Below are 27,563 nucleotides of genomic sequence, written 5' to 3'. Positions count from 1 at the left end.
CCAGCAGACCGGCGGCAGGGGCGGGATTAGAACCCGGGTCCTCCGGACTCCCGGGCCCGGGTTCTCATTCATTCAATGGTATTTACTGAGCACTTACTAGGTGCAGAGCACTGTACTAAGCAGCCTGGCTCCGTGGAAAGGGCTCGGGCTTGGGAGTCAGCGGTCACGAGTTCGAATCCCGACTCCGCCACTCGTCAGCCGTGCGACCGTGGGCGAGTCGCTTCACTTCTCTGGGCCTCGGTGACCTCATCTGTAAAATGGGGATTAACCGCGAGGCTCACGTGGGACGACCCGATCACCCCGTATCTCCCCCAGCGCTTAGAACGGCGCTCGGCACATAGTAAGCGCTTAACGGATACCAACGTTGTTATCATTATTACTTAGCGCTTGGAATGGACAGTTCGGCCACTAGACCGTGCTGCTTCCAATTACCGTCCCCCTCTCCCTCCTCATCGGAGGTATTTTCTGAGCACCTCCCATTCTGTGCCCCGCACTGTACTGAGCAGTCTGTCAATCAACGCTAAGCGCCTACTCTCCGCGCTGCCCCGGGCCGACTCCCTGGGAGACTCCGACAGCCTCTGCTCTCCTTGTGGGCCGGGGTCCTGCCCCCCAACTCGACTGTCCTGTCGTCTTCCGAGCGCTCAGTACAGTGCTCCGCACACAGTTAGAGCCCCACGAAAATCACCGGTCGAGTCGCTCGGTCCCTGCCTCATTACGAGACGATGGGGGAGACGGATGGACAAAGCGGGAGGGAGGGCTGGGGGGGGGGATGGGGAGCCCCCTTTTTCCTCCGCACCCCCACCCCTTCCCGTCGCCCCGACTGTCTCCCTTTGCTCTACCCCCCGTCCGTGGCGCTAATTTTATTTATTACTTTTTTATATTAACGCCTCTTTACTTGTTTTGATGCGTATCTATACCCCTAATTCTATTTATTTGGAGACAGATGGAAAAAATGGGAGGGAGGGCTGGGGAGCCCCCTTTTCCCTCCGCACCCCCATCCCTTCCCGTCACCCCGACGGTCTCCCTTGGCTCTACCCCCCGTCCGTAGCGCTAATTTTATATATATATATTTTTTATATTAACGCCTCTTTACTTGTTTTGATGCGTAACTATACCCCTAATTCTATTTATTTGGAGACAGACGGAAAAAGTGGGAGGGAGGACCGGGGGGATGGGGAGCCCCCTTTTTCCTCCGCACCCTCATCCCTTCCCGTCGCCCCGACTGTCTCCCTTTGCTCCCCCGTCCATGGCGCTAATTTTATTTTATTTTTGTTATATTAACGCCTCTTTACTTGTTTTGATGCGTATCTGTACCCCTAATTCTATTTATTTGGAGGCAGACGGAAAAAATGGGAGGGAGGGCCGGGGGGATGGGGAGCCCCCTTTTTCCTCCCTTCCCGTCGCCCCGACTCGCTCCCTTTGCTCCCCCCGTCCACAGCGCTAATTCTATTTATTTATATTAATGCCTCTCGTTTTGATGCGTATCTATACCTCTAATTTTATTTATTTCTATTGATCCCATCGATGCCAATCTACCCGTTTCGATGCCCGACTCCCCGCTTCTAGACCGGGAGCCCGGTGTGGGCAGGGAGGGTCTCTCCGTCGCCGAATCGTACTTTCCAAGCGTTCGGTACGGCGCTCCGCGCACAGGAAGCGCTCACTAAATACGATCGAACGAAAGAATGGGAGTGTGGGTGTGAGTGACATCCTCAGTTGAAATCGGTCGATCGGAAACCCCTCTTCCCGGAGGCAGCGAGGCCTTGTGGAGAAAAACACAGAGCTGGGAGTCAGGAGAGCCGGGTTCTAATCCCGGCTCCACCGCCCGCCTGAGGGGTGACCTTGGGTGGATCGCTGAGCTTCTCTGGCCTCGGTTTCCCCGTCTTTCAGCGGGGAGGAGACCCCTCTCCGCCCTCCCACCGCGACCGTGTACCGAGCGCTTGGGAGAGGGCGGTACGACAATATAATAGATTCCCGGCCCGCGACGGGTCACACGAGCCCTTCTCGCGCACGAGGGCCAGCGGAGCGGGCCCGAATAAGGATGACGATGGCGCAGGCCAAGCGTTGTGCTAAGCACTGGGGCGGAAAAAGGATGACGAGGGAGTGCGGCCCCGTGGATGGAGCCCGGGGCCCGGGAGTCAGAAGGCCGCACGGGTGACGGCCCCTTGCCCGCTGCGCGACCTCGGGTGAGTCACTTCGCTTCTCTGGGCCTCAGTTCCCTCTCCGGAAAAGGGGGATGAAGACTGGGAGCCCCACGGGGGTCACCCCGATCACCTTGGGTCTACCCCGCGCTTAGAACAGCGCCTGGCACAGCGTGAGCGCCGTCAGACCGCGGGCCCGTCGAGGGGCGGGGATCGTCTCTATCTGTTGCCGAACTGTACGTTCCAAGTGCTCAGTACGGTGCTCGGCGCACAGGAAGCGCTCAATAAATACCACTGAAGCGTGGCTCGGTGGAAAGAGCCCGGGCTTGGGAGTCAGAGGTCAAGGGTTCGAATCCCGGCTCCGCCACTTGTCAGCTGGGTGTCTGTGGGCGAGTCACTTCACTTCTCTGTGCCTCAGTTATCTCAACTGTAAAATGGGGATTAACTGCGAGCCTCACGTGGGACAACCCGATCATCTCGTATCCTCCCCAGCGTTTAGAACAGTGCTCTGCACGTAGTAAGCGCTTACCAAATACCATCCTTATTACTTCACTTCTCTGGGCCTCACTTCCCTCATCTGGAAAATGGGGATGAAGACTGTGAGCCTCACCTGTAACTACCCCAGAGCTTAGAACAGTGCTCTGCACATAGTAAGCGCTTAACAAACACCAACGCTATTATTATTATTGCCGAACGAATGAATCGTTATTATTCTCTGGGCCTCAGTTCCCTCATCCGGAAAATGGGGATTGAGACCGCGAGCCCCAGGTCAGGGACCGAGTCCAACCCGATTCGCTCGTATCCTCCCGGGGAGCTTAGCGGGGAGCCCGGCCCACGGTAAGCGCTTCACAAAGACCATCATTTTTATTTTTTTCCCCTCGGCGCCTCCGCTATCTCATCTGTCAAATGGGGATGAAGATGGGGAGGGCGGCCATCGCCTCTCCCGCCTGACAGAGGAAAGGCCCGGAGAGGGGAGGCGACGTTCCCAAGGTCACAGAGCGGCAACGCTGGGGCAAGAATCCACGTCCCCCACCTCCCGGCCCCGGCTCTCCCTCCACCGCCAGCGGATCTTTAATTAAAGGCTCCTCGGAATTTCAAAAATCTCTCCAGCCCACGGTGAGCCGAAAGTCGGAATTCTGCTTTCCCCAAACCCGGCCCTAATCCGTTAATTCTGCTTTGATTAGAGGAGGCGGGGGGGGGGCCCGGAACGGTTATCCGGCTATCGGAGTTTCAGAAACCCTTCTGGAAAACAAAGCGTGCCCCGGCCCGGCGGTCGGTCTCTTCGGGGTCTCGTGGAAATCCGCCGCTTCTCGTCTTGGGCAAGTGGGACTGGAGCTGCTGGATTTTCTCTCTTCTCAATCGAGGCGGGAGCTGATGGGACCGTGAGGGATCATCAGCTTTCGTTAAGCGCTTACTACGTGCCAAGACAGCGGGGTAGCTACGAGACGGCAGGTTGGACGAGGCTCCCGTCCCACCTAGGGCTCGCGGCGGGTAGGACGGAGAAGAGGTAGCGGAGGCCCGTTCTCCAGATGAGGGAACTGAGGCACGGACAAGTGAAGCGACTCATCCGACGGTATTTACTGAGCGCTTACTATGTGAAAGAGCACTGGCCTGAGCGCTTGGAATGGACAGTTCGGCAACAGATAGAGACCATTCCTGCCCAGTGACGGGCTTACGGTCTAATCTTCAGTCAGAGGACCCGGGTTCTCATCCCGGCTCTGCCACCTGTCTGCTGTGGGACCTCGGGCGAGTCATTTCCCTTCCCTGTGCCTCGGTTCCTTCATCTGGAAAATGGGGATGAAGACTGAGAACCCCATGTGGGCCAGGGACCGCGTCCAACCTGTCCCGTATCTTCCCCAGTACTCAGTACAGTGCCTGGTACGTGATGAGCGCTTAACGAATATCATTAAAACCCCCCCACCATTTTCTAACTGAACTTTGGGGGGCGGATGGGGGGGGGTCTCCGGCCGCGGCCCACTCGACGGCTCCGGCCACGGATGAGGGGTCCCCCCCCGTCTTGCCCACTCCGGGCCTCGGTCCCCGGCCCCGCCGGTCCGCCTCAACCTCACTCCCTTGCCATCCGGCCTCTCTCAGCTCTTCCACACGAGAGCCCGGGCTTGGGAGTCAGAGGACGTGGGTTCTAATCCCGGCTCCGCCGCCTGGCTGCCGCGTGACCCTGGGCGAGCCACTTCACTCCACTGGGCCTCGGTTCCCTCCTCTGTAAAATGGGGATTGAGACCGAGAGCCCCGCGGGGGACGACCTGATTACTCTGTATCTCCCCCAGCGCTTACAACAGGGCTCGGCACATAGTAAGCGCTCAACAGATATTATTATTACTCCCTCCCCTTATTCATCCCCCCTCCCGGCCCCACGGACATTTAGGTCCGTATGTCATTTAGTTACTTATATTCACGTCTTTATTCTTGCTTCTCGACTGTGAGCTCGTTGTGGGCGGGGAATGCGTCCGTTTATTGTTGTACTGTCCTCTCCCAGGCGCTTAATACAGCGCTCGGCACACAGGAAGCGCTCAGTACATACGATGAACTGACTACGGAGGGAGGGGGGGGATCCCATCTCGGAATTTTTCACCGTTTTAAACCCCTCCCGACCTCTCCTGGGTGGTCAATAGACGGCTCCCGACCCACACGCTTCCCACGGCTAAATTCGTCGGCCCGCTGGAAGCAGAACGCGTGTGTGTGTGTACGTGAGGGAGAGATGTGGAGACAGAGAGAGACAGAGAGATTCCAGAATTCTTGAAATCCAACTCCCCCCCAGCCCAATCTCTGCCCCCCGCCTAAACCGGCACTCGGGCATCCAGTCGGTCGTATTTACTGAGCGCTTTCTGGGTGAGCAGCCCTGGACTGAGCGCTTGGGAGAGGAAGACAGAACAATAAGGACACGTTCCCGGCCCCCAGCGAGCTTAAAGTCTAGAACTGTGACTTCAGACTTTAGAAAGTCGACGGGACTGTGAGCCCCACGTGGGACGGGGAGCGCTTAGTACAGTGCCCGGTACAGAGTGAGCGCTTAACGCGTACCACGATGACTATTATTATTCAGAAACGGCATCCCCAAGCCTCTCGGTCAGTCCGGTTATTTGAGAAATGAAAGAAATGTCTCCACCACACGACATCTCCCCCTCAGTAATTATGGTCAACGTAAAGCGTTGAGAATAATACTAACTGTGGGATTTGTTAAGCGCTCGCTTTGTGCCAAGCACTGTTCTGAGCGCCGGGGGAGACGCAAACTAATCAGGTTGTCCCACATGGGGCTCACAGTCTTCATCCCCATTTTACAGATGGGGAGCCGAGGCAGAGAGAAGTGACCTGCCCCGGGTCACACAGGGGACTAGTGGATTAGAACCCACGACCTCTGATTCCCAAGCCCTTGCTCCTTCCACCGAGCCACGCTGCTTCCCGCTGCGGTGTCCGTTAAGGGCCTGCTCTGAGCCAAGCACCGTGGTAAGCGCCGGGGTGGATACGAGCGAATCCACGCGGGACGGGGGCTCACGGTCTCAATCCCCAGATGAGGAAACTGAGGCTCGGAGAGGTGAAGTGACCCGCCCGAGGGCCCGGTGAACGGTACTAGTCACGGGTGAATGGTATTTACCGAGCGCCTACTCTGTGCCGAGCGCTCGGGAGGGGAAATCCACCAGAACGAGGGGCCGCGGTCCCTGCCCCTAACGAGCCGCCGGTCCAGGGCCTCGGGTGGGTGCCCGGCCCGGCGCGGGCGTTCAGAACCCGCCGCTGGTGATGCCATCTCTGCAGGGGCAGGGCCCGGCCGCCAGGCAGACGGCAGCTGTGCAAACACGACCCTTGGGCCGGGGGGAGGGCGGGGGGCCGGATCCGGTGTCGCTGGCGGGGCGGGGGCGGGCGGGGGGCACCGTCCCCCGTCCCGGGAGGGCGCGGTGAGGCGGGCGGGACCCTCCTGCCCCCGCCTCCTAGGGAGGAGGGCAAAGCCTTCCCCCTCCCCCAAGTCGGCCCCCGGGGGACCGTCGGCGGGTGAGGTGCAGTCCCTAAAAGCACCGGGCACCTCCTCCCCCGACCCGTTCCCTCCGAGCCGCCCGAAAATCCCTCCTCTTCCGGGGTGCTCTCCCCCATCGGTCACTAACCTCCGGGCCCAAGGTCCCCTCCCGCCTCCGACCTCAGCTCTCGAGACCCACGGTGGGACCCGTTAAGCGCTTACCGTGGGCCGGGCACCGTCCTAAGCGCTGGGGGGATCCGAGCCAGTCGAGTTGGACGCGGTCCCCGTGGGGCTCCCGGTCTTCATCCCCATTTTCCAGATGAGGTCACCGAGGCCCAGGGAAGCGAAGCGACGTGCCCAAGGTCACGCAGCGGAGAAGCGGCGGAGCCGGGATCGGAACCCACGACCTCTGACTCCCCGGCCCGGGCTCTTGCCGCTGGGCCACGCGGGGCCGTTAACTCCTCTGGACTCTCCCAGATGCTCAGCACGGTGCTCCGCGCACAGCAGACCGGAAGCTTCTCGAGGGGAGGGATCGGGGCTCTTAACTCCACGAGAGGAGCAGCGTGGCCTAGCGGCAAGAGCCCGGGCTTGGGAGTCGGGGGTCGTGGGTTCCGATCCCGCCCCCGCCACCCGTCTGCTGTGTGACCTCGGGCCAGTCGCTTCGCTTCTCCGGGCCTCGGTGACCTCATCTGGTAAACGGAGATTGAGATCGGGAGCCCCACGCGGGACGACCTGATGACCCTGTATCTACCCCGGTGCTTAGAACAGTGCTTGGCACCTAGTCAGCGCTTGACAGACGCCATCATTAGTATTATTATCGCCGGCCTCTCCCAAACGCTCAGCGCAGTGCTCCGGGCTCAGTTGACTTATGTCCCCGTCCGTAATTTGAGCCGGGACAACCCGACGATCTCGTACCTGCCCCGGCGCTCAGAGCAGTGCTTGGCACGTAGTAAGCGCCTACCTGATACCAACGTTATTATTCTAGTAACATCGGTCTCCTTCTCTGGTCTGTAAGCTCCCTGCAGGCAGGGAACGTGTCTATTTCTCATTACGTCGGCCTCTCCCGAGCGCTTAGCTCAGCGCTCTGCGCGCGGAAAGCGCTGGACAAATACGACTGACCCGAAGCCTCTTAACGACCGCGGTCTCTGTCGAGCGCTTACTACGCGCCGGGAGGCGATCCGAGCGCCGGACGGGTCCGAGCGGATCGGGACGGACGCGGCCGTGGGGGTGGGGGTGACGCTCACTCCGGCGGGGCGTCCCGGCCGCTCAGTACAGCGGCCTGGAGCCGGCGGGGGGGGGGGGGGGGGGTTCGTCCGGGGAGGGGGGTCGGCTCTCCGCCGTTGGATTTGGTTTCGCCCTCCAGGAGCGACGGACCAAAGTGGAAGGAGTGACAGAAACGCCGCTGGCATGCGGACGGGCTCAGAGCTCAGCGCCACGTTCGCATTTCAGCTATAATAAGCCAAGCGTCTCCGAGAGCCGCCCGGGTCCCCCGGGTGACCAGCGCCCCGGCCCCGGCTCGGGCCCCGACGGGAGCCGGGCGGCGGCGGCGGCCCCGGGGGGTGGCGGGGGGGAGGGGGAGGCGGGGCCGGAACCCAGACGCTCCGCTCGGGCGGCGAGGGGCGGCCGCGATCCCTCGCCGGACGCGTCTCCGGGTGGGAGGTGGCCCCGTGACCCCGGGAGGGCCGCTTGACTGCCCTGGGCCTCGGTTTCCCCCGGACGGGGACGCGACTCCCCGCTCTCCCTCCCCCTTGATAATCACGTTGGTATTTGTTAAGCGCCGCCGACGTGCAGGGCACCGGTCTGGGCGCCGGGGGAGATGCGGGGTCATCAGGTTGTCCCCCGTGAGGCTCACGGTCTTCCTCCCCATTTGACAGATGAGGGCACTGAGGCCCGGAGAAGCGACGTGACCGGCCCACGCTCACACAGCTGATGAGTGGCCGGGCCGGGATTCGAACCCATGACCTCCGACTCCCAAGCCCGGGCTCTTTCCACTGTAATAACGACGACGGCGGTGGTATTCGTTAAGCGCTGACTAGGTTCTGAGCGCCGGGGGAGATACGGGGCAATCGGGCGGTCCCACGTCTTCATCCCCATTTTACGGATGAGGGAAGCGAGGCCCGGCGAAGTGAAGCGACTCGCCCAAGGCCACCCGGCCGACCGGCGACGGAGCCGGGATTAGAACCCACGTCCTCCGACCCGCAGGCCCGGGCTCTTGCCCCTGAGCCACGCCGCCCCTCAGGCCGCGAGACCCGGCTGGGACGGGGGCTGCGTCCGATCCGATCTACCTCAGCGTTCAGCGGAGCGCGTGGTACCTGGTGGGCTCCGAATAAGGAAGCCGTGCGGCCCAGCGGAAAGAGGCCCGGCCCGAGGGTCGGAGGACCCGGGTTCTCACCCCGGCTCCGACCCTCGCCTGCGGGGCGGCCCTGGGCGAGTCCCTTCGATCCTCTGGGCCTCGGTTTCCTCGCCTGGGAAACGGGAATTCGATCCCACCCCTCCTACTCAGGCCGTGAACCCCGTGCGAGACGGGGGACGACGTCCGTCGGGACGATACCCTTCTGATCTATCCCCGGGGCTCGGGACAGCGCTTGGCACAAAGTGTTGAACGAGAACCGCTGAAAAAAATATAACTCAATATATACATGTATAAAGAATCTTCGTAAGAGCCCCGCTTCTACCATAGAATAAAAATCGAAACGTCCCGACAGCCGAGTTTTCTGCCGGCCTCAGCGGGTCCCGGGGCAGACAACTCAAAGCACGCCGCCAAGACCTTGCGATAAAGCGGATTTTGGTCGTGGGGGGCTTGGTGACACCCCCGGACCCGAGATGGGGGGACGGATGGACCCCCTTGTCCCCCTCAGACCGGGATGACCGACCGATCTAGATCGTAAGAATAACGATGGTAATTGCGAAGCGCTTACTAGGTGCCAGGCACCGTTCTAAGCGCCGGAGGGGGATACGAGGTCATCGGGTTGTCCCACGGGGGGGCTCACCGTCTTCATCCCCATTTTCCAGAGGAGGGAACTGAGGCCCAGGGAGGTGAAGCGGCTCGCCCGAAGTCACCCAGCCGACCGGTGGCGGAACCGGGATTGGAACCCACGACCTCCGACTCCCAAACCCGGGCTCTGGCCACTGAGCCGCGCTGCTTCCCTGTAAGCTCGCTGCGGGGGGGGGGGGGACGCGTCTCTTAGAACGACTGCGATCGTGGTATTTGTTAAGCGTTTCCTAGGCGCCAAACGCTGTACTAAGCGCTGGGGTAGATAGAAGGCCACTGGATTGGACCCGTTCGGTCCGGTGCTCTCCACACAGCGAGCGGCCAATAAATACAACCGAACCCGCGGTCTTCACCCAGGAAGCGCTCAATAAATACGCCTGACTGACCGACCGATGGCTCGGAAAGGACGGAGCCATTTGGGTCCTCACCGTCCCGTCACCCCTCGGTGACACCTCGGGATCTGGGGAGCTGTCGGGAAGCCTGGTGTTCCGGGAGAACGGCGTCCCGGGAAACAGCGGCTCCCTGGGAATTCTTGGGTCGGGCAGTACCGGAAGCGGCGCGGCTCGGTGGGAAGAGCCCGGGCTGGGGAGTCAGAGGTCGTGGGTTCTAATCCCGGCTCCGCCGCTTGTCGGCTGGGTGACCTTACACCAGTCGCTTCACCTCTCTGGGCCTCAGTGACCTCGTCTGGAAATGGGCGTGAAGACCGGGAGCCTCCCCCCCCCTTGGGACAACCTGATCACTGTGTCCTCCCCAGTGCTTAGAACGGCGCTTGGCACATAGTAAGCGCTTAACAAATGCCATCATTATTATGAAGAGCCCGGGCTGGGGAGTCAGAGGTCGTGGGTTCTAATCCCGGCTCCGCCGCTTGTCGGCTGGGTGCCTCTGGGCAGGTCGCTTCGCTTCTCCGTGCCTCGGTTACGTCATCTGGAAAACGGGGACGAAGCCGGTGAGCCCCGCGTGGGGCAACCTGATGACCTCGTATCTCTCCCAGTGCTTAGGACAGTGCTCGGCGCATAGTGAGCGCTTAACAAATACCATCACCGTCATCGTTATTATTATTACCAGAGATCCAGGGAGACTCGGTCCTCCAAGCCGCGTCACCGTCTGTTGGCTGTTGTTCGTTTTTATGGTGCTCGTTTAAGCGCTCGCTATGTGCCGAGCACTGTTCTAAGCGCTTGGGAGAGGACAGTGGAACGATAAACGGACACGTTCCCTGCCCCCAATGAGCTTACGGTCTAGAGTTGATTACTACCACCTTTAATCCTGCCTCAAGAACCACTAAAAAATATATATATATAAATACATATTTATAAAAAGAATCTTAATCCCGCTTTAATCCTGCCTCCGTCGAGTCACTTAACCGCTCTGACGTTAGACGCCGACGCGTTCGTCTCCGTTTAGGTTGCGCCGCCGGTGGTGTCCCAGTCGTGCTCTCCCAAGCGCGGGGCACAGTGCTCTGCGCACGGTAAGCGCTCCCTAAATACCACCGACGATGAAACCGGTGTCCGGAGCGTCAGTAGCGGCAGCACGGCTCAGTGGGAAAAGAGGAGAGGCCGGGGAGTGGGAGGACCTGGGTTCTCCCCCCGGCCCCGTCCCTCGTCTGCTGCGTGACCGGGGGCCCGTCCCTTGGCTTCTCTGTGCCTCGGTTTCCCCGTCCGCAAAATGAGGATTCGATGCCCGTTCCCTCTCCCGGGGGACGGTGGGCGTCTTACCCGATGACGTCGCATCTAGCCCGGCGCTTAGAACGGGGCTCGGCGCCCAGTCGGCGCTTAACAGATACCAACATCATTATTATTATTACGAAGAGAGGCGGCGTGGCTCCGTGGCAAGAGCTTGGGAGTCAGGGGTCACGGGTTCTAATCCCGTCTCCGCCGCTTGTCAGCCGTGTGACTTGGGGCCGGTCGGTTCACTTCTCTGGGTCTCGGTGACCTCCGCTAGAAAATGGGGATGGAGACCGCGAGCCCCACGCGGGACAACCTGATGGCCTTGTATCTACTCCAGTGCTCAGAACAGTGCTCGGCACATAGTGAGCGCTCAACCAACGCCATCGTTATTATCGTGTTTTTAAGAAATCCCACGGTGACTGAGAATCGGGACGGGTCGGACACCTACCCCAGCTCTCGGGGCTCAGGGAAGCACCGCGATCCCATCGCTACGGTCATCTCGGCGCGCGGCCACTCGGTCGGGGGCGGGGATGGGGGTGCCCGGCGGGGACCACCCCCCGTGCCCCCGGCCAAAGCGACGGTCCCGAAGCCGCGCCGGCCGGCCCGCCCCCCGCCCCCGGCGTTACCTGGAGGTGGCTATCTCCACCTTGGTCCTGGCCACGGCGGCGGCCTGCTGGGCGCTCTCCACGGCGCGGTCCACCTTCTGGCGCGTCTTGCCGGGGCCGCGGAGGGGCAGGAGGAGGCGGCGGCGGACCCCTCGCACCAGCACGTTGTTCTTATACTTGCCCTCGTGGAGCGAGCCGTCGGCCAGCACCGTGCAGCCGTAGCCGTGGCGCCGGTTCTCCCGCCACTCGCCGGCGTAGCGCACGCCGTCCGACCGCTCGCTCACGCCGAAGCCGCTGCGCTTGTCGCCCCGCCACTCGCCGGCGTAGGTCTCCGTCGTCGTGGCGTCCACGCGCTCCTCGGCCGGGCCGCACGAGTCGCAGTCGGCGTCGCCCAGGCTGGGGGCCGACGAGGCGGCGTCGCTGGAGCTGAGGCGGCTGGCCGCCGTGGCCTCGCTGCGCACCGAGCTGCGCTTGCTGGACAGGGACGAGCGCGACTCCGAGCGGCCCGGCCGCCAGGCCGGTCCGCCGGGCAGCGAGCCCCGCCGCCACGGCCCCCCGCCGCCGGCCCGCCGCCGGCCCCCGGGGCCCTCGCCCTCGCCCGCCGGCCGGCCGAGGACGAAGCCGCCCCGCGTGCCCGCCGGGCTGTCGGGCGGGAGGCCGCCGTCGCTCTGCTCGCTGCGCAGCGAGGCCAGCGAGGTGCGCAGCGGCCAACGGATCACCGTCGCCAGCCCGTAAGGAGCGCTCTGACGCAGGCCGAATCCGTGTCGGACGCCCCCGCTCCACTGGCCCTGGTAGGTACCTGCCGGGTCGGGGGGCGGGGGGCGGGAGAGAGGACGGACACGCACAGACAGGCACGCCGACGGACGGACGGACACGTGGACAACACGCACGGAGAGGCCGGGGTCAGGGCCGCGGCGCCGGCCGCCTCGGCCGACGGCTCGAGCGCGACGATCACGACAGCCGTGGGACTCGGTGAGCCCCGGGTGCCGGCGCCGGCCTATCTTACTGAACGGTAATGATGATGATAATCTCGATACTGATTACGGTGTTGGTTGAGCGCCCGCTATGTGCCGGCCCGGGGAAGAGAGAAGCGGATCGGGTTGGACGCGGTCCCCGAGCGCTTACTGTGCGCCGAGCACCGTGCTGAGCGCTTGGGAGAGGACGGTTCCACGGTAGCACACACCTGGTCCCTGCCCACCACGGGCTTACGGTCTACGAGCAAATGGGGCCGGACCCGGTCCCCGTCCCCCATGGGGATCTCCCAGCCTCCATCCGCATTTCCCAGAGGCGCTCAGAAGGTCACTTGCCCGGGGGGGCATCCAGGAATGGGTATCCTGCCCCGCCACTTCCGGCCTCCGAGGGCTGGCCCTCACTCACCGGGGGCGGCGAGGCCGGGCCAGGGTAAAGCCTCGGCACGGTGCTTCGCGCAAGGAAAGCGCTCGTTAAATTGAATAAGGTAGGGCTCTGGGCCCCGAGATTCGGGCTGCAAAGAGGGAGCTGAGGGGCGGGGGGCTACTGTCCTCCCTGAAGCCGGACCCCGTTCCTTTCCCCTCCCTCCGTCCGTCACCATGAGGCTGTCCTTGCCCGCTCTGCCCTAACGACCCCTGCCCGGGGGCCCACCGGGCCCGAAAGCACCCCCCTCGCCCCCCAGAACTCATCCAAGCCGGAAGCGCAGAGGGAGAGTTCCCACCCCGAGGACAGTGAGGAACCCGGGATGGGCGCGGAGGAAAAGAGGGGAGAAGGAGAGATCAAGAGGGGAGCGGATCGGTCCCCCCGGGTTCCCTGCCAGGCGTCCCCGGGGCCGCCGCCGACTCGGAGCGAGCGGTCGCCGTCTGGTCCCCGGCCACGACTCCACCGGGTCCCGGGGCCGAGGAGGTCAAACCTCGGGTCCCTCCGTCCCGTCGCCCGGTCGGGGGACCCGGGGCCCCAATCCCGCCAGGGGGTCCCCGCGCGAAGAAGGCCGTGCCCTCGGCCCGGAAGCCCCCCAGTGCCCAGCCTTCCCCCCGCCCCCCCGCGGACTCCCTCCCCAGGACCGCCCGCTTCGATGCGTCCGTTGGGTCGGTTTCTTTTCTTTCAGCCCTGGGACTTATTGCCGTTCGCGCCTTATCATCATCATGGCATTTATGCAAAGAGCCCCGTGCGAAGCGCTCGGGAGAGGACACCGCAACAGGACCGGGAGCAACGTTCCCCCACCCCCAAATTCCCACCCCGGGGCCGCCCACTCTAATGCGTCCACCTGTTCGGTTTCTTTCCATCTAGCGTTCATTATCTGTGATTTATTGCCGTTCGCGCCTTAGCGTCCCGGTATTCGTGGAGCGCTTGCTGCGTGCAGGGCACTGTGCTAAGCGCTCGGGGGAGTACGCCAACACAGCGGAGCTGGTGGAAACGTTCCCCCGGCCCACGGAGAGCTCGGAGTCTGGAGCGGGAGACAGACGTTCATATAAATAATGAATAATGTCAATTTATAATGGCTTCGGGGTTGAGTGAGGGGCGAGTATCGAATGACCATAGGTCGAGGCTAATAATCGTGGTATCTGTTAAGCGCTTACCATGCGCCCGACACTCTGCTAAGCGCTGGGTAGAAAGGAGAGGATCGGGTTGGACCCACGTGGGGCTGGCAGTCTTCAACCCCATTTTACAGATGAGGTCACTGAGGCGGGGCCGGGATGAGAACCCAGATCCTTCTGCCTCCCGGGCTCTACCCACTAGGCCACGCTGCTTCCCGACAGAGTTGGCAGACCCGCTCCCCGCCCACAGGCGGCTTACGGTCTCCGGGGATGCGAGATGCAACACGGCGCGTCCCAAGACGTAACTTTTTTGGGAAATGTCATTGAATCCACGCCGCCTCCACGGTACCACGTTGGGCTGGAGTCCGCTCTGTGAGATCGGGATGCCGAGGGCCGTATTCGTCGGGGGACGACGTCAGGCGGTCAGTCTTATTTACTGAGCACTTACCGTGTGCGGAGAGGGCGACGGGACGACAGACGGACACGTTCCCTGCCTCCGTCGAGGCACCGCCTGGGAGGATCAGCCCGTCGTGGGCGGGGATCGGCTCTTTTTGTGGCTGAATTGCCCTTTCCAAGCGCTTGTCCAGTGCTCTGCACGCAGTAAGTGCTCAATAAATCCAACTGGGATGAATGAATCCCTCAGAAATCAAGAGTTCTCAAAGCGCCTTGGGATTCCCGCTACGAGGATTAGACCCCGGTGTGATACCGAAACTCCGGACCGCGGCGGAATTCTGGGAAAGGCCTCTTAGAGCGAGGGGCGACGAGTTCCTTGGCCCGGAGAAGGAAATTTGTTTATTTGAATTTCAAGTGGCCTTAACTTCTTAGGCCCAGCAAGCCGCCCACGCATCTCAGGGCCTCATTGGAACTGCGGGACGCTCAAGTGTTCTCCGCTGCGGGCGATTCCCGAATTAGTCGTCTTCATCCCTTAAGGACACGGCCTCGTTTGAGGGAATCCTGCCGCGGGCCTAAGCGGGAGAGCCCGGAAGCGGGAGAGAGCCCGGAAACGGGAGTCAGGAGACCCTGGTCCGAGTCCCGGCTACGCCCCTGGATCGCGGCGGACAAATCAGGAACGTGCCTGTTGTTCGACTGTCCTCTCCCAAGCGTTTAGTACGGTGCTCTGCGCACAGTAAGTGCTCAATAAATAGGATCGGGTGAATGAATGAGTCGCTCCTCCTCTCTGGGCCTCGGTTTCCTCCTCTATAAAATGGGGATAAGATTCTCGTTCTCTCTGCCTCTCGGAGTGAGAGCCGGGGCCGGCTCTGATCTTTTTTTTATTTTTTAAAACGATATTTTGATATTTGAATGATAATTCATTCAGTAAATACTATTGAATGAATGCATATTTGGGAAGCGCTAAGTTCGTTGTGGGTGGGGAATGTGTCTGCGTATTGTTTTACTGTACTCTTGTTCATTCGTGCATTCCTTCAGATTTATTGAGCACTTACTGTGTGCAAAGCATTGTATTAAGCGCTTGGGACAGACATATTCCTGCACGCAGTAAGCGTTCAGTAAATACAGTTGAACGAGCAAACGAAGCGTTTGGGTAGACAGAAGTTAATCTGGTCGGACACTGTCCCTGTCCCCCCTTGGGCTCGCGGTCTTCATCCCCATTTTCCAGATGGGGGAACTGAGGCCCAGAGAAGTGAAATGACTGGCTCAAGGTCTCCCCGCAGAGAAGCGGCAGAGCCGGGATGAGAACCCAGGTCCTTCGGCCTGCCGGGCCCGGGCGCTACCCCCTAGGCCACGCTGCTTCTCCCGATGATCCCGTACCCACCCCGGTGGCCGGCACGGAGCTTGGGCACCCACTCCCCGAGCACCTAAACCCTAATTCTGACGGGAGATAATAATAATAATAATGTTGGTATTTGTTAAGCGCTTACTATGTGCCGAGCACTGTTCTAAGCGCTGGGGGAGACACAGGGGAATCAGGTTGTCCCACGTGGGGCTCACAGTCTTAATCCCCATTTTACAGATGAGGGAACTGAGGCACCGAGAAGTTAAGTGACTCGCCCAAAGTCACTCCGCTGGCAAGTGGCAGAGCCGGGGTTCGAACCCATGACCTCTGACTCCTGTGGCTCAGTGGAAAGAGCCCGGGCTTGGGAGTCAGAGGTCGTGGGTTCGAATCCCCGCTCTGCCACTTGCCAGCGGTGTGACTTTGGGCAAGTCACAACTTCTCTGGGCCTCAGTGACCTCATCTGGAAAATGGGGATGAAGACTGTGAGCCTCACGTGAGACATCCCGATGACCTTGTATCTCCCCCAGTGCTTAGAATAGTGCTTGGCACAAAGTAAGCGCTTAAAAAAATGCCATTATTATTATTTTTATGACCCAAGCGGGGCTGACACGTCTCCCTTTTGGGCTCAGCTTGGGTTTTCTGTATCTATCCCAGCGCTTAGAACAGTGCTCGGCACATAGTAAGCGCTTAACAAATACCAACATTATTTTCTGCTTGCAGCTGGCTGCGGTTCCCGGGTGGGTCAGCCTGGGAGGGGGCGGATTTGACTGAGGCAAGCTGCGCTTCTCTTTCTCTCTCTCTCACACACACACACAAATCTCACACACTCACAAAAGTCTCCCATAAAACACACAATCCCTCTCACACACAAAAGCTCTCACACACGTAACCTCTCACACAAACTCTCTAACACAAACTCTCACTCATACAAAACCTCTCCCTCTCGCACACAAAATCTCACACACACAAACTCTTTCCCACATACACTCTCTCACACATAAACTCTTTCAACACAAACTCTAACACAAACTTACACACGAACTCCTCTCACCCCCAATCTCTCCCTCTCGCACATAAAATCTGTCACGCAAACTCTCTTATGCAAACTCTCTCTCTCACACACAAACTCTCTCTCACACAAAATCTCTCAAGCACAAACTCTCTCACACATACTCTCTTACACACACAGACTCTCTCTCAAACACAAACTCTCACACAAAATCTCTCACACACAAACTCTCTCACATATAAACTCTCTTACACACACAAACTCTCTCTCACACACAAACTGTCACACAAAAATCTCTCCCTCTCACACACAAAATCTCACACACATAACCTCTCACACAAACTCTCTCACACGCAAACTCTCTAACACGCAAACTCTCTAACACAAACCGTCTCTGACACAAAAGCTCTCCCTCACATAAAATCTCTCACACACACAACCTCTCACAAACTCTCTAACACAAACTCTCACACGCAAACTCTCTCGCACAAACTCACACATAAACTCTCTCTTACACACAGACTCTCAGACACACAAACTCTCTCTCACAAACTCACCCATAAATTCTCTCTCACACACATAACCTCTCAGGCACAAACTCTCTCTGACCCACAAGCTCTCCCTCACACAAACTCTCACACATAAACTCTGACACAAACTCTCTCGCCCCAAATCCCTCCCTCTCACACACAAAATCTTTCCCACAAACTCTCTCACACGCAAACTAACACAAACTCACACATAAACTCTCTCTCACACACAAACTCTCTCACCCATAAATTCTCTCTCACACACACAATCTCTCACACACATAACCTCTCACACAAACTCTCTCACACACAAACTCTCTAACACAAAATCTCTCTGACACAAAACTCGCCCTGACACAAAATCTCTCACACAAACTCATACATAAACTCTCTCGCATACACAATCTCTCACACAAAACCTCTCCCTCTCACACACAAAATCTCTCTCACACAAACTCTCTAACACAAACTCCCTCTCTCATACAAAATAATAATAATAATAATGTCGGTATTTGTTAAGCGCTTACTAGGTGCCGAGCACTGTTCTAAGCGCTGGGTAGACATAGGGGAAGCAGGTTGTCCCACGTGGGGCTCACAGTCTTAATCCCCATTTTACAGATGAGGGAACTGAGGCCCAGAGAAGTTAAGTGACTTGCCCACAGTCACACAGCCGACAAGTGGCAGGGCTGGGATTCGAACTCATGAGTCCTGATTCCAGGGCCCGTGCTCTTTCCACTGAGCCACGAAAATCTCTCATACACACAAAATGTCTCCTCCCTGCACACACCCTCTCTCTCTCATATACACCCTCACACAAAGTCTGTCTCACTTAGACCCACACACGGAGCCTCTCTCTCTGTTTCTCTCCATCTCTCTGTGTCTCTGTGTCTCTCCATCTCTCTCTGTCTCCCACGGGCGAGGCTACAAATGCACCTCACCACCGGGTCTTCCTGCTTCGGCCCCCGAGGCCGGGGCGGGCTTCGCCAGCCACACCGGTTGTGCCCGAAGCGGGCGGGGGACAGACTGGCCGGTGCCAACGGATACTGCAGGCGTGTCACAGGATGTGCGGTGGGGGGAAACAAACAAACAACAAGACCTAGCAGAGAGAGCACGGGCCCGGGACTCAGAGGCCCTGGCTTCCAAGCCTGACTCTGCCCCTTTTTGTTTATTAAATGTTATCTTCTAGGCGCTTACTATGTGCCAGCCACTGTTCTAAGCGCTGGGGAAGATCCAAGCTCATCAGGTCGGACACAGTCTCCGTCCCGCGTGGGGCTCCCGGTCTTCATCCCCGTTTTCCAGACGAGGGAACGGAGGCCCGGAGAAGTGGAGCGACCCGCCCAGCGTCCCACGGCCGACTCGGGGCAGAACCGGGATGAGAACCCAGGTCCTTCTGATTCCCAGGGCTCTCTACCCACTAGGCCACGCTGCTTCACAGCACACTGGTCTGCCGGGTGACCTTGGGCAAGTCACTTCGCGTCTCTGCCTTTCGATCCCTCGTCCGTAAACCCTAGCTCCTTGTGGGCCGGGAATGTGTCTCTTAGATTGTTAAATCGTCCTCTCTCAGGCGCTTAATGCAGTGCTCTGCATACAGTAAGCGCTCGATAAATACGACCGAATGAATGGGTGAAATCCTTAAACTCGGTTTCTCCCTCCTCCCCGTAATTTCCATTCCTGCCTCCCAAGTGCTTAGGCAGGGCTCCGCCACCATACCTTGTCAACTGGAAGGGCAAGCACCAGATCCACTAACTTTTTTGACAATAATAATAATAATAATAATATTTGTTAAATGCTTTCGTCCAGCCCTGAAGGAAGTGTTGGGGGAGATGCAAGCTAATGAGGTCCCACGTGGGGCTTCCCAGGCTAAGAAGGAGGGAGAACAGGGGTTGAGTCTCCATTTTGCAGATGAGGTACGGAGAATAATAATAATAATGTTGGCATTTGTTAAGCACTTATTTTGTGCAGAGCACTGTTCTAAGCGCTGGGGTAGATACGGGGGAATCAGGTTGGCCCACGTGAGGCTCACAGTTAATCCCCATTTTACAGATGAGGTAACTGAGGCCCAGAGAAGTGAAGTGACTTGCCCATAGTCACACAGCTGACAAGTGGCAGAGCTGGGATTCGAACCCATGACCTCCGACTCCCAAGGCTGGGCTCTTTCCACTGAGGATCACACAGCAGACAAGTGGCAGAGCCGGGATGAAGACCCAGGTCTTCGGATTCCCAGCCCCGGGCTCTTTCCACTAGGCCATGCTGCTTCTCTAGCGTTTAGTCCAGAGCTTTCCACACAGTAATAATCGTAATAATAATCTTGGTATTTGTTAAGCGCTTACTAGGTGCCGAGCAATAATAATAATAATGTTGGTATTTGTTAAGCGCTTACTAGGTGCAGAGCACTGTTCTAAGCGCTGGGGTAGATACAGGGTCATCAGGTCGTCCCACGTGAGGCTCACAGTCTTCACCCCCACTTTACAGATGAGGTCACTGAGGCCCAGAGAAGTGAAGTGACTTGCCCACAGTCACCCAGCTGACAAGTGGCAGAGCCAGGATTCGAACCCCTGACCTCTGACTCCCCAGCCCGTGCTCTTTCCACTGAGCCATGCTGCTTCTCGTGACTTCTTCACACAGAGAGCGCTCCCCCTTCTAGACCGTGAGCCCGTTGTTGGGTAGGGATGGTCTCTATCTGTTGCCCAACTGTACTTTCCAAGCGCTTAGTAGAGTGCTCTGCACGCAGTGGGCGCTCAATAAATATAACTTGATGAATGAATGAAATAGATATCAGCTCTACTAACTATTATTCTCCCCCAGTTTGGGATTCTGCTGGTCGATTCTGATATCGCTAACACGTCATCCTCAACCGCGGAATCCCAAACTGAAATCTTAGAGAAGCAGCGAGGCCTAGCGGGTTGGGCCCGGGCCCGGGAGTCAGGAGGATCTGGGTTCTGATCCCGGCTCCGTCGCTGGTCTGCCGTGTGACCTGGGACGAGTCGCTTTGCCTCTCTGGGCCTCGGTTCCCTCATCTGCAATACGGGGATTAAGACCCCGAGTCCCACGTGGGACACGGACTGTGTCCGACCGTGACTGATCTGCATCTACCCGCCGCTTTAGTACGGTGCTTGCCGCGTAGTAAGCGCTTAAAAAAAAACCCCAAAACCTCGAGGTTTTCCTCCGATTAGCCGGGATCCTCGACTTCCAGTTCCCTCGCCCAAAGCCGGCGCTTCGAAGCCGTCCCGGGAGGAGATGGGGCTAGGGGCGAGGATTTTTCCAACATTTGTGAGTCCTGCTGAGAGAGAATCCGCTTGCGCTAGTGCGAATCTAACCAGGATGGGCGCTTAATCCGGCCCAGATATCAACGGAGTGCTCTCGCACAGCGGTGGAAGCTGCAGATATTAAGGACTCTTATCGCTGGGAGCGGATCACATGATTTTTCTGGCCCGTTACAAGAATACTACGAGGAAGACAGGTGTCTGGACTTTCGGGGTGGCTAAATGCATCAACTTAGGTCATCGATGGACGCCGAAACAAACCAAAACAAACTCTTAAAATAGCCTTTTGGACGCCAAATCATACACCTAAGCGATTCTTTCCTGTATTATATGCACCGCGTTTCATTGAGAGAGTACAAGGGCTCAAAAAGGAATCGGACGGACCCGCGTCAGGAGCTCCGTCTACCCGTAGAAGCCAGGGCCGCCTCCCAAAATCGCTTTAAAGAAAAAATGCTTCTCTCAGTGAGCTGGGCTTTAATCACCCTGGTCTTTTTCGCCGACTCTCGAAAACGCCCAGCGATCGGCAGTGGGCCCTGGGAGGCCACGGCGCGCCGGTTTAGACCGTGAGCTCCGTGTGGGACGGGGGCTGTCTCCAGCCTGACGGATCTGCATCTACCCCGGCGCTTAGAACCGTAAAACCCGTAAAAAATAAATTAGCGCCTAAGAGCGCTCGACCGAGCACTTTGGGAGGGCTCGAAGCGTATCGGGGCCTAGGGGAAAGAGCGCAGAAGCCCCCGGCTTCTCATCCAGCTCCGTCACTCGCCTGCTGGGTGACCTTGGGTAAATCGCTTTCTTGCTCTGGGCTTCGCTTTCCGCCTCCGCGGAAACGGGGACTCGATCGGGCTACGGCCCGGGCCCGGGAGTCAGAAGGCCACGGGTTCTAATCCCGGCTCCGCCGCTTGGCTGCTGTGCGACCCTGGGCGAGTCACTTGGCTCCTCTGGGCCCCAGCTACCTCATCTGGAGAACGGGGATGGAGACCGCGAGCCCCAAGTGGGACAGGGACCGGGTCCAACCTGATGGACTTGTTTTCTCCCCCCAGTGCTCTGAACAGGGCTCGGCGCGTAGCGAGCCCTTCCCCGGCACCGTGGCTATTATTTATTGTTCTTAACAAATACCACCATCAGGATTGCGACAGAGCCTGCGGACACGATCCGTGTCCTCAAGGAGTTTCCACCCTCCCGTGTGCAGAGCACTGTATTTATGGAGCGCTTGGGGGAGGACGAGAGAGGATGCAATTCCTCCTCTCAAGGTCTGAGCAAGGGGGAATCAGACACCCCCGGGAATCACGTGGAGGAGAAACTGCAGTGGGAAAGAACTTGAGAAAACGGTCAGACCATTTCCCAGCCTTTAAAGCGGTTGATTCCCTCTCGAAGACGGGGCTGGGAATAATGACGACTGGCGTGGGATTCGTTAAGCACCTACCGGGAGCCAAGCACTGTACTAAGCGCCGGGATGGAGACAAGCGAATGGGGTCCCCGTCCGTCCCCCGTGGGGCTCGCCGTCTCCATCCCCGTTTGACAGTTGAGGGAACTGAGGCAGGGAGAAGTGAAGTGACTTGTCCAAGGTCACCCAGCAGACCGGTTGGGGGGGGGGGGGCGGGATCGGAACCCCGGTCCTCCTGACTCCCAGGCCCGGGCTCTAGCCACTGCACCATCCTGCTTTTTTAGAGGACTTTGAAACCCCATCAAGAAAGATCAGGAACGATCCTGATCCACGTGTGCTTGGCGTTTGGACCCTGGCCCACTAATGATAATAAAAATGGTATTTATTCAGCGCTCACTACGTGCCAGGCACTGTACTAAGCGCTGATCACGACAGGGCTGGAGTCTGAACCGGGGGGGGGGGGGTCACCCTGGAGGAGGTCGGGGTGTCCCCCCGGCCCGCCCCCGCCCCCGACGGCATCAGAGGAAGGGCCGGTGAGAAACAGAGGAGGCTACAGGATAAAGCGGCAAGAGGCCGGGCTCGGGAGTCAGAGGTCGTGGGTTCTCATCCCGGCCCCGCCGCTTGTCTGCTGTGTGACCTTGGGCGAGTCACTTCCGCTTCTCTGGGCCTCAGCGACCTCGTCTGTAAAATGGGGATGGAGACTGTGAGCCCCACGTGGGACAGGGACTGTGCCGTATCTACCCCGGCGCTTAGAACAGGGCTTGGCACAGAGTAAGCGCTTAACAAATGCCACAATTACCATTATTATTATAAAGCCCGGGCTTAGGAGTCAGAGGATCCGGGTTCTGATCCCTGCTCCACCTCTTGTCTGCCGGGCAACCTTGGGTGACTCACTTGGGAAGCCAGGCGGCCTGGGAGCGGGAGGACCCGGGTTCCGCTCCCGGCTCCGCCGCGTCCCTGCCGTGGGACCTTGGGCAAGCCACCTCGCTGGGCTTCAGTTCCCTCATCTGCAAAATGGGGGACCGAGACTGCCAGCCCCATGCGGGACGGGGACTGCCGCCAACCCGATGACCTCGCATCTACCCCAGAGCTGCGGTATTTCACTGCTATTCTTCCCCGGGACTCAGTTTCCCCCTTTGTAAAAGGGGGATTCAACACCCCTTCACTCTTCCCGCTGAACCGAGAGTCCCACGTGGCACCGGGGGCCGCGTCCGATCACGTCGAATCCCACCCCAGCGCTCAGCGCAGTCAAGCGTGTACTTAGCGCTTAACGACGACTACAGTGATGATGATGATGATTTATCATCCTCCCCACTGGGATGGCCGCCTCGCACTCAGGGCCTGAACGACCAAGTGCTTCTGATCTCGGAACCCGAAGACGCTTAGCTTACTCCTCTTCCCAGAGAACTCGCTCCCGCAGTTTTGCGGTCAAGACCGAAAGCCACAGACGACCAGTCGTGCAACGTCCGCCCAAGCAGCTCGAGAAGCGGCGGGGCCCGGCAGTCCGAGGGCCCGGGTTCTAATCCCGGCTCCGCCACTTGTCCGCTGGGTGACCTGGGACCGCTCGCCTCGCTTCTCTGTGCTCCTTTAAGCCTCCGTTCCCTCGCCTGGAGAATGGGGATTGAGGCTGGGTCTCCCACGTGGGACCGCTCGGCACGCAGCAAGCGCTCAATAAATAGCACCGCAGGGCCCAGTGGAAAGAGCCCGGGCCTGTTCTCAACCCGGCTTGCCCGCCCTCCGATCTCGGGCAAGTCACTTCACTTTCTCCGAGCCTCAGTTCCCTCATCTGCAAAATGGGGACGGAGACTGTGAGCCCCACGTGGGAAGGGGATTGCGTCCAACCCGATTTGCTTGGCTCCATCCCAGCGTTTAGTACGGTATCGGGCACAGAGCGGGCCCTTAACGAACACCATCGTCATCGTCATCTTTAGCAGTGATAACGGTGTTTACTACGCGCGTACCGTCAGCAGAGCGTGTACTAAATGCTGGGAGAAAACACCCAGGGGGTGCACGCGTATGGGTGTTTGGGTGGGGGGGGGGACCCAGGCCGCCCCCTCCCCCCCAGTTCCCAGGACTTGCCCGGAGATGGGGCACGCCCTGTCTACCCCCGCTGCCCGACCGGGCACCCCTGCTCAAATTCTGCCCCTACTTCCCCTCCGGGTGGGGGTTGGGGAGTCGGGGGCGGGGGACTGGATCCTGGGTCCCGCAGGGATGGTGGATCAGAGGGGGGGACCCCCCCGGGACCCTCCCCGTTTGCTCTGGGCCGACCCCCCCCGGAGCAAGCAGCAGGGAGTGGGCTTTGCGGTCGGTTTGAACCCTTGCCGCCCGAGACCCCCCACGCTACAGGTGAGGGGGAGGGGACGGGGAGAGGGGTCGCGGCGACCCCCAGGCGCGGTCTCCCCCACCTCGTTACGGGCCGGGACCGTTTCTCTTCGCTCGGACTTGTACCGTCCTCTCCCAAGTGGGTAAGTACAGTGCCCTGCACTCGGCAAGTTTTCAAAGGATTGACCGATCGGTTCCCCTCCCAAGCGCTCGGTACGGCGCTCAGTACCATTGATTAATTACCCTCCCAAGTCATTAACTATCCCCCATTGACCGATGCCTCCCCCAAGCGCTGAGCACCGCACTCCGCCCCTCATTAAGCGCTCAAAACCCTCGATCCAACTAGTCCTCTCCCATACGCTTAGTGCAGCGTTCTTGCCTCCCCCCAGGCGCTGATTAAACTGGGAGGAAATTTCCGTTGATTAAATTGGGAGTAAAGGGGGGGAGGGCCTCATCGCGCGCGGAGTTCAGTACGGGGGTGTGGGCGTCCAATAAATAGTAGGGCGTGATTGACTTGGGGGCTTGGGGTAGGGTGCACCTGACACTTGTGGAGGATTTGCAATGCCTGTAAGGGCCCGGGGGGGAGGGAGGAAGGGGGTCCAGGGAGACGGGGGTGGTCCTGGATAGTGCACTGTAGTGGATGAGAAGCAGCGTGGTGGAGTGGACGGAGCCCGGGCCTGGGAGTCAGAAGGTCCTGGGTTCTAATCCCGCCTCCGCCCCTTGTCCGCTGTGTGACATCGGGCCAGTCGCTTCACTTCTCTGGGCCTCAGTTCCCTCATCTGGCAAATGGGGGTGGAAACCGCGAGCCCCACGTGGGACAGGGACCGCGTCCAACCCCGTTTGCTTGGATCCCCTCCCGGCGCTTAGAACAGCGCCCGGCACGTAGTAAGCGCTTAACGGATACCTATCGTTATTATTCACTTCTCTGGGCCTCAGTTCCCTCATCTGGAAAATGGGGATGGAAACCACGAGCCCCAAGTGGGACAGGGACGCCTGGCACGTAAACACCACTATTATCATTATTATTATTATTATTATTACTGCCACTCCCCTCCCTGGATGACAGTGACGGTGTCCAAACCGATTAGCTTGTGTCCCCGCCCCCACCGCTTAGTACAGTGCCTGGCACATAGTAAGTGCTTAACAGGAACCATCTTTATTATGATGACGATGATTAGGATTAGTAAGCCACTGACCTCCATTGCCGTCAACCCGATGACCTGGTATCGCCCCCAGCGCTTAGAGCAGTGCCTGGCGCATAGTAAGCGCTTCACAGGTACCAACCTGATGACCCGGTAACCCCGCCAGCGCTTAGACCAGTGCCTGGCACGTAGTAAGCGCTCCACAAGCACCGTCGTGATGAGGATGAGGATTAGGATGAGGGTGCCCCTGACCTCCTTCCCCGCCAAGCTCATGACCTCGTATCGCCCCTCCGCCCAGCGCTTATTCATCCATCCATCCATCCAAAGGTATTTATTGGGCGCTTTCTGTGCGCAGAGCACCGTACTAAGCGCTTGGAATGCACAACTGGGCAACAGGTAGAGGCAATCCCTGCCCAACGAGGGGCTCACGGTCTAGAAGGGGGAGACAGACAGCAAAACAAAACAAGTAGTCAGGCATCAACGCCATCAGAATAGATAAATACATATATACACATCATTAATAAAATCAACAGAGGAAAAGAACTGGTTTAGGCCAGTGTCTATGTATATATCTAAATCTATAATTCTATTTATTTATACCGATGCCTTTTTACTTGTTTCGATGTCCATCTTCCCCCCGTCTAGACTGTAAGCCCGGCGTGGGCAGGGATTGTCTCTCTTTATTGCCGACCTGAACTTTCCGAGGGCTCGGTCCAGTGCTCTGCAGACAGTAAGCGCTCAAAAAAATCCGCCTGAATGAATGAAAGCACGGCACCTAGTAAGCGCTTAACGAGGACCATCGTGATGATTAGGATGAGGATGGCATCGACTTTTATCGCCATCGACCCGATCAGCTTGCGGCCCCCCCCGCCCCCGGCGCTTAGGCCGGCGTCCGGCACAGAGTAAGCGCTCCACAAATGCCATCGTGGCAAAATGCCGAGGATGAGGATGCCCCTGACCTCCATCCCCGCCAGCCCGATGACCTCGCATCGCCCCCCGGGGCTTCGGCCGGAGCCGGCGCTTAGAACAGTGCTTGGCACCTAGTAAGCGCTTGACAGATACCATCTTTTTCTTTTAGGCGCTCCACAAGTACCACCGCGATGGCGATGAGGACGGCCCCGACCTCCGCCCCACTCGACCTGGTGACCTTTGCACCTACTGCTTCGCCCGGGGCCCGGCACCCAGTAAGCGCTCCACGAAGACCATCACGCTGAGGATGAGGATGGCCCTGACCTCCAACCCGCCAACCTGACGACCTCGGCACCGCTCCCCGGCACCCAGTAAGCGCTCCCCGAGTACCACCGTGCTGAGGATGAGGACGCCCCCGACCTCCACCCCCCTCGACCCGCTGACCCCGGCACGGCTCCCGGCCCTCAAGTGAGCGCTCCCCAAGCACCACCGTGCCGAGGACCCCCCTGACCTCCCCTCCCACAACCTGCTGGCCTCCGCACCGCCCCCCAGGTCCCGGCCCCTAAGTGAGCTCTCCACAAGTGCCCCCCAGCCGAGGACGGCCCCTGACCTCCACCCCCCTCGACCCGCGGACCCCGGCACGGCTCCCGGCCCCTAATCGAGCGCTCCCCAAGCACCACCGTGCCGAGGACCCCCCCGCCCCCCACCGATCTCCACCCCACCTCAACCTGCTGACCTCTGCACCTCCCCGCCAGCTCCCGGCCCCTAAACGAGCGCTCCAAAAAGACCCCCGTGTCGAGGACGCCCCCGACCTCCACCCCCCTCGACCCGCGGACCCCGGCGCGGCAAGCGAGCGATCTCCAAGCCCCACCGTGCCGAGGATGCTCCCGGCCCCTAAGCGGGCGCTCCCCAAAGACCACCGGGCCGAGGACGGCCCTGACCTCCCGCCCCCCGGGCCCCCGGGCCCCCGGGCACCCACCTCCGTCCCCGTAGGTCTCCACGCCGTAGCCGTCCTGCAGGCCGTCGGTCCAGGTGCCCTCGTAACGGGCCGGGGTGGCCAGGCTCTGGCGGACCCCGTAGCGGCCCTTGAAGCCGTGGGACCACTCGCCCCGGTAGAGCCACTTGCCCTTGGCCTCCACGCCGAGCCCGTGGCGCTTGCCCTGGGCCCAGTAGCCCCGGTAGGTGTTGCCGCTGGGCCAGGTGTAGCCCCCGGCCACCTCGAAGCCGTGCGACCACGACCCCGCGTACTCGCCCTGGCCCTTGGGCCCCGTGCACACGCCGTGCCCGTGAGCCTTGCCCTGCTCCCACCCTCCGCAGTACGTGCCGCCATCCTCGAAGTCGAACCGGCCGCCCGTCATCCGGGGCCGGGGGGCGAGGGGAGCCCCGGACCCCGCTGCCCCCC

The 27,563-nt window shown here is 59.6% G+C and overlaps 1 protein-coding gene across 1 annotated transcript in view; it reads right to left on the bottom strand.

Annotated features, from left to right (window-relative positions):
- The window catches only part of JPH1 (junctophilin 1), a 44,950-nt gene extending 17,387 nt beyond the window's left edge, over positions 1–27,563 (bottom strand). Inside the window, exons 1-2 of the mRNA XM_029069337.1 lie at positions 27,141–27,563; positions 11,382–12,159 (exon numbers count right to left, since the gene is read on the bottom strand). Of these exons, the coding sequence (XP_028925170.1) occupies positions 11,382–12,159; positions 27,141–27,519 (1,157 nt within the window). The 5' untranslated portion in view covers positions 27,520–27,563. The remainder of the gene's footprint in view (positions 1–11,381; positions 12,160–27,140) is intronic.

This window comes from Ornithorhynchus anatinus, chromosome 7 (assembly GCF_004115215.2).
Source record: "Ornithorhynchus anatinus isolate Pmale09 chromosome 7, mOrnAna1.pri.v4, whole genome shotgun sequence".
Lineage (NCBI taxonomy): Eukaryota > Metazoa > Chordata > Mammalia > Monotremata > Ornithorhynchidae > Ornithorhynchus > Ornithorhynchus anatinus.
Note: the sequence above shows the minus strand (reverse complement) of the source record. Positions and strands in the feature narration are given on the sequence as shown.